Source organism: Cygnus atratus, chromosome 5 (genome assembly GCF_013377495.2).
Source record: "Cygnus atratus isolate AKBS03 ecotype Queensland, Australia chromosome 5, CAtr_DNAZoo_HiC_assembly, whole genome shotgun sequence".
Lineage (NCBI taxonomy): Eukaryota > Metazoa > Chordata > Aves > Anseriformes > Anatidae > Cygnus > Cygnus atratus.
In genome coordinates, this window is record NC_066366.1 from 5,925,711 (window position 1) to 5,940,519 (window position 14,809).

General features: G+C 38.2%; 1 protein-coding gene across 1 annotated transcript in view; it reads right to left on the reverse strand.

The window, feature by feature from the left end:
• Positions 1–253: 253 nt before the first annotated feature.
• The window catches only part of SPON1 (spondin 1), a 186,612-nt gene continuing 172,056 nt past the window's right edge, over positions 254–14,809 (reverse strand). The window contains exons 8-16 of the mRNA XM_035550153.1: positions 9,907–10,108; positions 9,589–9,729; positions 9,070–9,145; positions 8,460–8,642; positions 7,955–8,125; positions 7,671–7,838; positions 6,596–6,760; positions 4,772–5,035; positions 254–3,968 (exon numbers count right to left, since the gene is read on the reverse strand). Coding sequence (XP_035406046.1) covers positions 3,805–3,968; positions 4,772–5,035; positions 6,596–6,760; positions 7,671–7,838; positions 7,955–8,125; positions 8,460–8,642; positions 9,070–9,145; positions 9,589–9,729; positions 9,907–10,108 — 1,534 coding nt within the window. The 3' untranslated portion in view covers positions 254–3,804. The remainder of the gene's footprint in view (positions 3,969–4,771; positions 5,036–6,595; positions 6,761–7,670; positions 7,839–7,954; positions 8,126–8,459; positions 8,643–9,069; positions 9,146–9,588; positions 9,730–9,906; positions 10,109–14,809) is intronic.

Below are 14,809 nucleotides of genomic sequence, written 5' to 3' on the forward strand. Positions count from 1 at the left end.
AACAAACTGTTCAACAAACACTTTAATGCAAGAAATTTCCAAGTGGAAATAATGACCAGGTGTAATAAAAGACACTTCATTCCAGATAGCCCATTGGCTTGAAGAGGACTAAAATGCAAATAAGAGCATGGCTTGACTCATTATATTGATTAATGTATGGTGTTTTTCTGTTTGTTTGGTGTTTTTTTATTTTTATTTAGGGTGTGTGTGTATATAATCATAGTAGTTGCATAGAATCTCATACAAGTATAAATTTCATAGTAAAGATGTCTTTATTCCAAAATAATAATGTGTTAGCCAGACAGCTACAAAACATCTACACAAGACTTTGGTAAGAAATATTCATGGTAGCTTTTTCATAATTCCACAGCAAACAAAAACCATGAAGGAAATCTAAAAATGCGATCAAAAAAAATGTTTTAAATTGTATGCTGCACACACAGAGGCCTACTGTACATTTGTTAAGCTCCTAACTTTTTATTATGTGTAAAGCTTCTACAGTTTGTATGTTAGAAAAAAATAACATACACACAATGCTAAAATCTGATAGTTGAGGTCTACAAAACGGGAGTGATACCTGTGCTTTCAGTTCAGCAGTATTATTCATGAGTGAAGAGAGAGAACAGTTCTCATTTTTATTGACTGATAATCAGTGGCTATTACACTACTAGAAAGTTTACAGTAACAATGCAATAATTCTACATATTGTATATCAGAGCTTTTTTTTTCTCAATAGAAAATCAACCTCTTTTTTTGTGTTTGTTCTTTTTCTTAAAAAAATGTAATAAGCTTAAATATTTTTTGTATCAAGTTAGAATAAAGACAAGTGACTTGTAAAACATTTCAACAGAAAAACAGTGTGAAAAGCTGAACCTAAGTAGGAATGATCACATATTTCTGACCAAATGCAATCTACATTGTCATTGTATGTATTAACAAGGTGGGAAGATTCCAACATTCATAACTCTAATGAGCCTAAGAGAAATGACTGGAAATCACACTGAATAGCCTCCTCACTAAGAGAAAAAGCACATGGAGAATCAAATTGGTAAGAACCACAGAGAAAGGAAAGCCAGATTTTTTTTTTTTTAGTGGATATTTTTGTGGGCATGTTCAGAAAAATGTTACGCATTTCATACATGCCTACAGGTATATTTGGACTATTCAGCCTTTGGCAAAGGGAGTCATTAAAAGACAAAACAGCTTGATAAACTGGAACAAACATGAAAATGAAGATAACATTATTTTTAACTGATTATTTGCAATAGCTAGCATGATTCTGCAGGAGTAGCATGAACAAGTGTTAAGGGTTGATTAGATGAAATATAGTCTGTAAACTCACAGCATTTTTTTCCATGCAAGAGCCACTTTCTTCTTCAGCTCCCCCCACCCCAAGCTCTCACTGAGCCAAGCATACAAAAAGCACTGTCACAGATTTCATAGCCAATGATTATTTTTATTAATGATCAGCCTCAGCAGGCCTAGTCTCTGTCAGACTCAGCAGGCGCAGCTCACAAAGGTAGGTGGAGTATGGATTTAGGCTGCATGTGTAGCCCTGCCCTGGCTGGGCACCTAGCACTAATGGCTGTAGCTCTTTGCAACTATCTATGTCTTCACCTGAAATATGTTCAGCTGGTTGCTCCTCCTGTATCTATATCATTCCACTGAATTTCGTTTTATTCAAATTTTTTGGTCATTAAAAGGGTAATGTGCAAGGTAAGATCATAAATACATTATTTCAGGGTGGTCTTGTTGCTACACTGTAATGGCAGTGCTGTAGGGACAAAAAAAAATGTAAAATTTTTCAATAGGCACAAGGAGGCAAACTACCTTGATATTACTATTATTAAACGTGCCAAGCTGTGCGAAATGTAAAGTGTTTGGTTTTAGCATGAAACTGTTTTTTTTTTTTGTTGTTTTTCTCCTGGTTTGGTTCCCTATGAACTTGCACCCATTTCATTTAGCAGCGGCAGGAGAGGATAAACACTGCAGTGGTTCCATTATTTCCCTATCTCTACCTTCATTCCAGGCCTAAAAATGCGGAAGAATACCTTGAGGGGGTGGGATGTGACAGCTGTGGAAGTCCTGAGCAGCCCTCGTAGTGTCCAGTGGAGAAATGATGATGATCAGCCCTACAGTGTAATGCAACCAGCCCATCTAGATACGGGGAGGTAATGAGAAGATTCCCAGAGTAGCGGTGACGAAGTTGAACAGCCTCAGTGCGTTGTGTTTCACATCAAATGTGGATGCTTAAAACCTGGGCATTGGGTTCTCAGAATTGTGACCAAGTGTTAAAAAAAGTGAGTAAATTATTTAAGGCTGGTATAAAGAGACTAAAATATAAATTTTCTCCATTCATTTCTCTCAAGCTTGTTGTGTTAGCATCAACAGTCTATATTCAGTGCATTGTTATTATTTCTGTAGAGACATAGGTGTATGCCGCCTTTCCTGGACAAATAGATAACCTGTCACCTTCATCTCTTATTATTAATGTTAAATTGTTAAACATACAGGAGAGTATTATATTCCAATACCAAGGGAAGCTCAAGCTCTCACTGGTCTACATGTAGGGATAAGAGCTGAACTCTTCAGGAGATGGTGTAAAATAGCAAAAGCAATTACAGTGGTGAGGAGTTCTATTTTCTAATCTCAGGCAGTTTGTTCATCGCTTACGTGGCCAAGGAAGACATTTATCCTGGCTGGTACAAACACAAATGCGTAATTCTCACAAATTTACTAATTTTTAGATCCTCCTAAACTCTGAGTAAAAAACACTAAAAACATAAATGACACTGCTGTAAATATATTATTGCATTGATTTTTAATTTTGTTCCTAAGAGTGTGATTGTTTCATTCCAGAGGTTCCCTTCCATTTGTTTGCTATGAGGGATGCAAGAGAACCTGTCTCACTTTTTCTCTACTGTTTTTATTATATCGAAATCCTCTTTCTCTCTTCATTTGTGATTAACATTAGCATGAAACTGAATCTAGTTTTTTAGTGTCTTTCACGTGGAAACCGTTCCATGATACAGCTATTGTGACTCTCTGTGTTTGGACCAATTTCTATTAGTTCCGTAAGCATTTTGAGCAAGAGTGGGTCGACCAAATACAGGAATATGGCCTCTAAATATATTATGATAGTCACGTTTTCTTTGTGTGCCGTGACTATGTAGTGGCAGATGTCACTATTGAGCTGCACAGATTATTTAAGTTTTAAAGAAACAAAGACTGCTTTGCGTGGAACACAACATCCATGTGAACGAAAGTATATAGGATAGTTATTATAACTGTTAGCTTAACCCAGCAGTGTAAAAAGATAAACATGCACCTTTAATATTATTGAACCAGCATTACTGAAATTATTCCTTGGCATAGTTGTGTAATCACATAGGCACTGCTTTGGATTTTCAAAATCAGATCAAGAGAGAAATCCTCCCACATATGAAACATGTTACTTTAACTTAGTTATGTTAATATGCATGCATCCCATGTCTTTACAAGCAGTATTTCTATATGGCTATTCCATGTTCACAGATATGTCTGTATTTCAGTTAAATGACTCACAATGACTTACGATTTTTATGCATTAAGGGCTAGCTGGAGTATCAAAGATTTACTCTCAGCATTAATCTGTGAGGAAATATTTATAAAATATATTTCTTGCACCAGCAAGACTAAAAAGCAAACCACACTGCAAAAATGAAAACTAATATACACTTTGTATATATTTTTTTTGTTTTAAAAACCAAACCAAGGTTGACTTTCCATTTAGCTCAGAGTGCATCACTTGGAAGCCTTGTTTTGCTAACAAGGATGAACATTACATGCTCTTAGCTCCTTTTTGTCTTTGCAGCTAGTAAACTGAGTACTTTTGGATCTCTTCTTTACCATCATATAGCGTTCCTGAATTCCACCTCCACAGAGCGTAGAACATTCTGTCCAAGCAGTCCATGGTTTCAGCCTACAAACTGGGAGGAGAAAAAAATCATTTGATTGTGTACCACTATGCATGTCTGCTCACTTACATCTTTGGAATTTAAGATAGCCTATTGCCTAGCTTATTACAGCAGGCAATTAAGGAACCCAGCTAAATATATTCAAGATATATTTGAAAAACATTGAAAATTGTATTAAAAAAGATATGTACTGTCTACATTATAAAACAAAATTAAGAAACTGTTAAATGTCAGACAAGCATGAACCATAAATCAGCAGTGACTCATATCCTGATAATGTAAACTATATAAGATACTATGTTTTACTGATTAGAGGCCTCAGTGCTTGAATACTGTCCCTTACTAAAGAAAGAGCACATCTCCCTGAGCAGTCTCAGTCTGAATCAAGTTACCAAGGTAGAAGGCTAATCAATTTTGGAATTTAGCGTTGAATCCAGGAACAAATACTTCCAAAGTTTGAAGGTAACTGGATACAAAGGTTATTCTTAAGTCCCGTAGCCATTACAATCAATCCTTTGCCAGATCTCAATTCTACATTCTTCAGATTCTACCCTTTGTAGGGAAGCAGCTAAAATATTCTCCGTGATGATGTGCAAATATGTGAACCTTTCTCTGTTGTGCCCTAAACTCGTGTTGCATTTTTTTAATGACAGCCAAACACTGAAACAGGTGTACTTTATTTTGTTACTAAAAATTTCCCTGGACTGCAATAGTGAAAAAAATTATCATAGCATGAAGAGGAGCTGCTCACAAACTCTTTCCTGTTACACACAAAAGTCAGACATGTGCATACTAAATAATGGTTTCACACTCACCTGGATATTGCTCGCTATCAATATTTTTTTTTGCTTGTTCACTTCTTCTTTTTTCCCGAGCTTCTTTCCAGCGCCTTTTTTCCATACCCGGGCCTCTCAGGCATTTCCTTACTCGACATTTTGTACGTTGGACAGTTTCTGGGCAAGCTGTTCCTCCAAACTGTGGTTCTATTTTAATCATTCTTGTCCTGATCATGTGGCCCTTTCCACATGAGGTATTGCATTCGGACCACTGGGACCACTCTGTTAGCTCACAGTCGATGGCTGGAAAGAATGAGAAGTATTACACGAAATCTGTGTTAGCTAGCAACCTAAACATAAGGTCAAGAAGAAACATACAAATGTGCCCAATGAGCATTTGCATCCTAAATATGTGAATGCAACTTAAACCTCCAGTCTTTTCAGCAAATTTTGTGAGGGTACACATCAAAATGTTCTGAGGCCATTTCTAGCAGAAATATTATTTGATGCTTTCCCCAATTTCTTTTTCCAGAGTGGCGCTGGCAGATCACTAACCTTACAACAAACATGTAAATAATTTTCTTGTGCTGCCTTCAATTTTCCAGTCTGTATATCCATATGTCTGTTTTATAATGAAAAGGTGCTAAAAATCGAGTTATATTTACAAACTGTTACCTGAAATACAAGTCTTGCTTTACTGATAGATGTAGAGCTTTAAACTGATCTACTTTGAGGCCCTGAGTAAAACAGAAGAGGAAACAAAACAAACAAACAAAACCCCAAACATAAAGGAGCTTTTTAAAGCAGAACAGAAGGAAAAGAACTTGTGTCATATTTTTATCAGTGTTGTGCGGTAAGCAAACGTCAGTAATACTGCTGTCTTAAAAGTTTTCATCCTTTTAGTGCTGCTTATTCACAGGCCCTGTGAATAGTAATCAAAATGATATTTCACATTATTTAAGAAAAGCTGAATTAGCAAATTGCAGTAGAAAAGCCTTTTCGAGCCAATACTTTCTGTGATAAATAATGTAATCAGATATCACGCTTCATAAACCTGCTGGCAACAGTGCAGTAATCATATCTTATTCATTCAGCAATGCCTTAGGCTATCACTCCTCACCAAGACTGCAAAACTAGAAATCACCACCACCCAAGAAGGGGGTGATGGTAGTGGAATAAGGTATAAAATCAATGCAGCTGCCTCCACACCATCCGCTGGCCCATGTGATATTCAAGGTTGCAAAGAGATGTAGATCAGTAGAGGCTAAAATACAATTCAGAGATGTATCAAAGATAGAGCTTCCTTTGTGTTCACTCTTTGAGCTGCAAGAATTACACAAGTGATGCTAATGTCCTCCCTCCTTCCTTGGGCACATTCTGCATAAGGTGAATAAGGTGAGATGAAAACATGGTCATATTTCATTGCTCAGTAGACAAAAGTGTGCAATAAAAACAAACAAAAAATCCACAGGAGAGAACACTTCCATGTTACTGTTGCCCCTGTGGGCTGACTTAGGAGTAATACACATAGAGAGCAAGAATCAGCGCAAGACTGTATCAGATCACTTGTTTACAGAGTTTAAAGAGACAAGGAGTGCTCTAATTGTGCCCCCCCAAAACCAACCAACCAACCAACCAACAAAAACATAGAATTAGTCTATATAGCATTCTGGGTTTCAGAGAGCATTTGTCTAAAACTTTCAAATTATGTTTTATAGCCAAAGCCGATCAGGAAAAAATTGTCCTTACAGTAACTATATTTAAAAATAATTAAAAAAACCACTATACTAACAAATGATAGTTTTGACCCATAGACTAACACGTATAAAGAGGCCTTCTCTTTCCCAGGTTTCCCACACTTACGGCATTCAGGCAGCATGCATTTTTCTGCTTGCTCCAGTTCCTCATTGCAGTCCCCAAGCTCAGCTGCAGATTTCAGCATTCTTTGCCGGGTGCGCATTCCCTTCCCGCATGTTACGCTACAGTCGCTCCATTCAGACCATGGGGAGAGTAGGCAGGGAATAGTATCTAATATGAAAATAAAAAGGTAATGAATGTTTGTTAAACACAGTCTACAAAGGTATACATTTTGAAAACAACACAGATGAAAAATATACTTCTATCTTTCATCTGCCTGCAACCAATCATACTTTGCTGTCACTTTGGACAAAATGAATCACAAGCTGAATGATGTTTCTGCAGAAGCTCAGAAAATAAAAATTAAAAGGCTTGCTTGGTTTTAATACTTTTTCTTTGCTATGTTTTTCTCCATGAACATAAACGTGAATAAGGTTTTTCCTCCACCTTATTCATCTCTGTAAAGTCCCAGTGCTTGCAGGGAATAAATAGTTTAAGAAGTACGTTTTGATAATAATTTCTGTAAGAAGCCTGTATTCTTCCTATGCCCAGAACTGGAAATCAAACTGATGTAGTCTAAGATGGGATATTTATCTTCCATGTTTTAGCTACCAAAAATCATGTATAACTTAATTTCTTTTTGTCTTTGATGAAAATCTTAACATCTCTTAAAAAATGTAACACAGTATTATTAGACAGGATAAGGGGGAGGATGGCTGGTTGCACAAAACGTGCACCTCAATTTCTGAACCACTCACAGGCTAAAATGAGGGGACATGGTTTTATTCTAGGCATAAATAGACCTCATAGCCCATAAAATTAGCGTTGCTTATGTATGGCTTGTGAGTATACACATCACTGTATGGGTAATACAGTAACAGCATACCACTGAATATGTTTTACTGATACTCTCATTCTCTTGATGAAAGCAACATATAGTGCACGTTCCCTAAGGGATCTAATTTGAAGGAGAACGGGAAAAAGTGATGCTGCGTCTAGTTTAGCTATGTTCTGTGGCGTGATGGAGGAATGTGTCAGAAACAGTCTCTGTAGCAGAGGAGATGAATTCACGGACACTTACGGCATTCAGGCATCATGCATTTCTCTGCCTCTGTAGTTTCTGCCTTGCACATAGACCCATCAGCAGGAGTCATCTTGATCATTCTGTGTCGTCTTTTCATTCCTGTGCCACAGCTAGCGCTGCATTCATCCCACTCTCCCCATTCAGTGACAAGGCAGCTGCTAGGGGCTATTCAAAATGGATAGAGAAAATCCTTCACTAGCAGAGCTCATATCAAAAAAAAAAAGTTTCAGGCAGTGATCCTGCTATTGGCTGGATTTTACAAAGCTAAATGAAATACTTACAACATTCCTCATTTACAACACATTTCTCAGTCTCTTCAGTAGGCACTTTGCACATAGAGCCATCTTCAGGGAATTGTTTTACATATCTCTCTCTAGATCGCGTTCCCATTCCACAGGAAACACTACAGGGGGACCATGTAATCCAGTCAGACATCATGCAAGTGGAACCATCTAAAATACAGAGGACCATTTCAATTGCTAATATTAACGTGATAAATCTGTAGCTGCCCGTTAATGTGCAGTGTTGCTTTTATGCTGCCTCACACATTGTCTTCTCTATTGCTTACTTCACTCCTTTCCTTTTATAATTCTGTGTACTTCATGCACCCACTCAGCTAAACTGCAGAGCTGACCACAGACCTCTTCAATTTGCATTCTTCTGCAATTATTCTTATTTTTGACATAACCCAAATCTTATGGCAACCAACAGCTTTAAGAACTTTGAAGGAAAAGTAAGAGTGGTCCCTATTCCACAAAATGTTTTCCATCCTTTCCTCTTGATTACCTTCATCACTGCAGCCTGGACCCATGCACGGCTGAAAATCTTGGGTATCTGGACATGGCACGCTGAGGTCCAGTTGAGCTTTAAGCATTCTCTGCCTCATCCTCTTGCCCTTTTCACAGGTAGAAGAGCTGCAGGCTGACCACGGGGACCAGTTTGAATATATGCAGGTCTCAGGGGTGTCATCTAAAAATAAGAAAAGGTAGTAAACATTAAAGCAGATTATTTTCCATTTGATTCTCTTTTACTTGGCTAGTGATTATTTTAGATGCTAATATATTATTTCCTTCTGTATTTTAAACTGCTCCATTTTAACCCAAAAGAAAAAAAGAAAGTCAAATTTGATTTTAAAATTATCATTTTATTTGCTGAACCCCAAAAGGGTTATCTTTTATTACTTTTACTGTTAATGTTATCTGCCAGGTATACATTTGATGCCTTTTCTGTAAGAGGAAAGGCTAATAGCATATACCCGAAAAGATGGAAAACTAAATCACTTTTTGACACTGAGAGGGTCTTCTGCTTCTGTCAGATTTTTTACTTTATCTAGAAATAATAGTGGAGAATGGAACAATATATAAATTACTACAACACAAACTAATATGAAAAGTACCTTCTTCTTTTTCTTCTGGTGCTAGATCTGCCACAATATCATCTATGTTATCAGGTACAATATTGCATTGCTCCCCCTGCAAAGAAGTGATTGTGGTGATTAGATACAGCAAACTCATATGTGTATGCAGACAGAGGGGCTAAGACAGTACTCTGTGAGGCACTACTGGATCAGCAGTAACAACAGGATACACTGAATAACTCCTTACATAATGCTTTTTTTCTCTTCTAATTCTTGTGTACTAAAAACAAACAACAAAAACCTGTAACTAAGCAGATGCATTAATTACCAGAAATAGGATAAACAGCATATTTAGACAGTTTTAAATTTAGGAAAGTTTTAGGTATTTTCTGCCACTATCTTTGTTGAAGGTAGGTTAGGGAGCATAGATTTGGTGGGAAGAGGAAGAATAAATTTTTGTCTGAGAGAGTGTGGTTTTGTTTCCTTGAGGATTTTATATGTCTATGTATATACAATATCTTTAAATATATTTTATATAAATATACATGTATGTTATACCTTGCGTGCAATTCTCTCAATGACAACTCTGGCTACCAGCTTAATAGAGCCTCCTTCTGGATCATAAAAAGGACTTTGAGGGTGATCTAAGCTTGTAAGTGGTCTGATCTTCTCTTGAGGAATTGTAGGTTTGTTAGGTGACTGCAATCAAAAAGAAAAAAAAAGCAACACATAAATATGATTTAAAAAGAAACTAGTAGAGTAGCATAAAGGCAAATATGGCATTACCTTTGATTAAATAGCTTTCATTCTTTACTGCTTTAAGGTAAACTTATGTAAATAAGCTTAGGTAAAATACATTACAAATAGTTCATATACCTCATAGGTAACTCCACTGTCTGTGCCAGCGTCCCAGGGTATTAAATCCTGAACAACTTTCTGAACCCAGCCACAGTCCTTGGTACAGAGGTCTTCGGCCGACAGGCCCACATTCCAGTCCGGGCTGGGCCCAAGCATGGTGAGGAAGGACATCAGGTGCCGGTGGCGATCAACAGAAAACTCGGCAGAGGGAGCAGCTCTCCTGCAAATTGGACGTGTGAAGGCTATTATCAATTGAATTCAAGTTAGCTGTTAGAGGGCAATGAAACCAGTGCTTCAGACTGAACTAGTGAACACTGGCATGACACTGTGTGTCTGGTATGCAGAGATGGAGAAGCGGGCAAGGGAGAGGACAAATACAACGCTCTATATTTTCGGTCTCCATGTGCCATCTGAGGAACAGCCTTGGCATTGTTTAGGGAGGTGTACAGCTTAGTGGGTGAGACAGATCTAACAGTAAAGACCTGCAGCAGTGTGCTTATGCCTCAAGTAGAGAATAATAATAATAAAACCTCTTAGGACACAAAAATTTGAAGGAAAAAAAAAAGCAGGAGTCATGCTGAGGTTCTGGTCACTGGGACGCTTCTGGAACACCCCCCTCCCCCCCCCCCCCCCCCCCCAAAGTGCAAATAGATAATACAAATCCCAGTGCCGAAAGATCTTGGAAGTGTGTGTCTGTGAAAAAAAGCACTCATTAGCAGAGTTTTAATGCTCATGTAAGTGAGAGATTAATGGCTGCTGCCAGTCCTAGAGAGGTCAGCCAAGGCTTCTACAGGTTTCTGCCAGTGCATGTGAAAGCATCTCTGTTCATCCAGCCTTTGTCAAGCATTCTCTTGGGAAGGAATCGCGCTGAATCACGCAGTGCGCTGAGATGCTGAGGAGCAACTATCTCAGTCCTATGCAAACAGAAATTAAAATCAGGCCTGAACTGAAGGTTTCTGTTTAACAGCTGAAAAGCTGGAACTCTTTGTGGCACTTTTCCCACGAACAACACATGCTGAGTTATTTAACATATGATTTTGGCAGTCCTATTCCACCAAAAATTAGCTTGTCAGTGCAAGTTTTCCTCAGTTACAGGAACTGGACTGATACAGCATCAGATTGTTTTTGGTTTTTGTTTTCTCCAGTTTTATGCTAAAATGCATTGCTTTACGAACATATAGACCACAAATGTTTATTTTTAATGTAAGCTTTTTTTTTTTTTTTTTTTTCCCTGTGTTGTTTACCTAGCTTTTGGGGGGCTAGGTACCTGCATGTACATAATGCACATACACTGTTCTTTTCCAGCCATAAGAAGGTTATTCTTCCTATAAATGTTTGCCACACTGTAAAAGTGGCATTTTTTTTTTGCTTGTGCATTTATTCTGGCTCATAGTACGCTCAGTACAATTAAAAACAAACAAACAACAACAAACCAAAACAGTCCAAGGATGGTGTTCTTGAGTACTTATCATGCAGTTTCAAAATGTAAGATGTCTAAGAAGTTAGTGTACCTACTTTCCCTTCAAGAGGAAAGTTGCATAAAAAGGCAGTTGTTAATGGGTAAAATGTCCTGGCCACCTCTGTTCTGGGGTCTTCAGAAACTCTTCTACTCAGAGTCTTTAATTCAATGTAAGACAATTTATGCAGTAAGAAACAGCTTCTAAGAGTTTGATGACACTAATCCTACCTTTCCCAGAAAGAGATGCAAGTAGCTTTTTTGTTTCCCATGACAGAACTCTGATTTCAATGGAACAATTTCTCTAATGTAAAGTAATAAAATAATGAATGAAGGTATCAACTGCTCTCTGTTAATACAGCATCCTGTTATATTTATTTGTCAAACACATAGCAGTTATTCTTACATTACATATACAAACATTATTCTTAAAAAGCCTACCTGACTTTAAATAACTACAGGACTTACTACCTTATGCGTGTTTCTAAGAGCTCCCTAAAGGAATTCTGTATTTAAAACTACACAGCAGAAGTCTAAACTATACACAATTAAAAAAAAAAAAAAAGTATTTGAATACCTGATCTTATGGTTAAGAATATGTCTAATGAGTAAGTGTGTTGCAGAATAGGGACCCAGATCAGCTCTTTCAGGGGACGAGTTAGGGCAGCATGGAGCCACCGTCTACTGGGTCTAGCACCTGAGATAATATTGAGTTAGTAAGTACGTGTTTCCTGACATTACATTTCCTGACATTACGTTTCAAAGTGCTGTGCAGACATGCTCTCAGGAATCCAGGAAAGGCAGACACATTTATACTATTTGAAAGCAGAGGGTTTGAAATCACTTGAAGACTACTTTAGACACATTGTAATGGAAATCTTTCATCACTTGTTATCCCTGTGATAGGCATGGTACAGTTAAGTTCTTGAGTGTTTTGTTAGGAAAGTAAATATTAATCATGTTATTAAATACACAATTAATTTTGAATTATATTATGTCCACCTGTAGCAGTATTTTGAAACTGACACAATTGAGTAGGAGATGCTCTGCCTACATGACTTTGCATGTATTGAGTTGTACCACTGATCCTGAGGCTCTCGTAGCTCTCCAGCCTTAGAACACTGCAAATATCAGCTGCATTCTGCTCCTTCTTTAAGATTTTTATCCATTTTACAGTATTTTATCCCATGACAGACCCATAACACAGAAATTTAAAATAAATAAAGGATGCATGGAAGCAAGTTTTCTCATTTTCCTTCCTCCACTCTTGTGCAGTTGTACACACATGGCACACACTTTGTTTGCAGCACACCATAACATGCTAGCTTAGACATTTCAAAATTTTTGATATGAAGCGTTTAAAAATATGTGTCATCATAAAATACATTTGTTGAGCTTGCTACCTCATTCTAGTAATTACTTTCTGCATGGACACTTGCAAGCAGGATATCTTGAATTTGAACTATTTCCAGTGTCTGCATGAATGATGACTTTATGAAGCTGGCAAGAACCCAGACCCTTCCACACATACTTCAACAACACATCTGACTCAGGTGTCCTAAAATTGGCCTGTGGATCTCCCTGAAGGAAACCACTCTGAAAATGTACAAAAGTGCACCCATCTTTTTCACTCCTATATTGTGAACACACCTAATAAAAACAAAATAGGAATGTAGAGCATCTTTATCTCTGCTTTCATTGCAAGTAAATATTGCCAGTTTAAGTCCTTTAAATTTCAAGGCATTTTTAATCTGTGAGAGGTTGAATGTTTGCTAATGCCCGCAAGAAAAACATAAGGGTTATAACTGAATTGATTTTACTGTAAAAGACAAACATGGCTCATTTCCTTCCCCTACACACGTACGTGCATAAAAATGGAGGTGAATATGAGTTGCAAAGCAAATCCTAAACGCTAGGTAACATCCTTCAGAGCCCCACAGGACTGGGATTGCTGCTTTTTTTTTTTGCTTGAAGCAGGCTGTACTTTTCCACTGTGAGCCTGATCAGCCTGCTGACAATTCCTGTCACATAACCCAGAGTGAAGCAAAGTACTGGACAGTGTCCTGCATCCTAATTTTTTCCCATTTTCTTTATTTTATTCTATTTTCTCTTTGTTAGCATTATTTGGATCTCCAGCTATAGGGATGACACAAATGCAGCAAGACAAGAAAATGCTTCTCACCCCCCCCCCCCCATTTTCTTTAAAAAGGTTAAAAGAGCACAAACATGACATCGCTTTAGGAGTTTTTTTTTTCCCTAGGTAAAATATATAGTTGCTGGTGGTATCTGCTGGGAGTGGGGGAGTTAAGAAAGCCTTTGACAATGCAATGGAAAACACAACTTTCTGCAAGACATATTTTTGAGTGTTGAATCAATTCTGTTGTGTTCTAATGCTTTGCCTGGAAAATGTACTAAAGCACGGCTAAGGAAGGTGATTGTAGAGAGTTAGTGGATAGAAACAGTAAAAATAATATTTTGCTGAATAAAACTTTAGGTTACTTTTCATTTACTATTTAAGTAGCACACTCTGATATACTTTATGCTGCAGGGAAAAAAAATATCTGTTTGATTCCATGGATTTAAAAAGTATACTGAGCATATGGCAGTTTGAAGTAACTTACAACTCCCCAGGTTTCTTCACAAAACTGTATTAATGTATAATCACCCTAAGCCTACTGTTAGGATCTAGATACTAGATTCATATGAGTACACTGGGATCTGCTCTTGTTTGTGCCAAGGATACAGCAGCAGCCTTTTCTGACAGGCAGAATGAAGCGTACACGCAGGAGACGCCTGTCCCAGTCTGACCACTGCTGGAGGTGGCAGCTCAGAGCACTGCGGGTCACAGCACCACGGTTCTGGTGCCAGCTCCAGGTGGTGCTGGTACTCGGGCACCTGACAGCCCGAAGCTGGAGACCAGCGCAGATGGCTGAGGAATTTGGCCTGGCTCTAATCGTTGGCAAACCCTGGACAACTCTAACCACCCCATGGATGGGGTGCTAGGAGCAAACCAAGGACTGGGGCTCTGTTATACATTGTGCAGCATCTCGCCGCTCCTGTCAGCTCCCCTCCATCTCCCAGAAAGGCCTTTGCACAGTGAGTTGGGGCAGAACATAAGTGTGATGCCACAGAACACCTTCCAGGAAAAGAAACTGGAGTCGGGATAAACACCAGTGTCAGCTGCAGCAGTGAGTGGTTTATGGGAGAGGGAAGGCTCAGAAACCTGTTATCTTTCGTAACTGTTTCTCCAAGCAAATACTGTGTGGTGAAGGCTTGCATGTTTAGGCAACACATTCACTTAGGAAGGGAGTAAAGAGGAGCAACAAGTCTTAAAACATCCCGTAAGGTTACTTAAAGAACATGCATCTAAAAAGATCTAGGCTCTTAGGAAATCAATTAGCCACCTATTAGTTGCCGCCTCCAGAAGTCCTTTGAAGCACCCACACCACCAGCTTTTGAAACTGA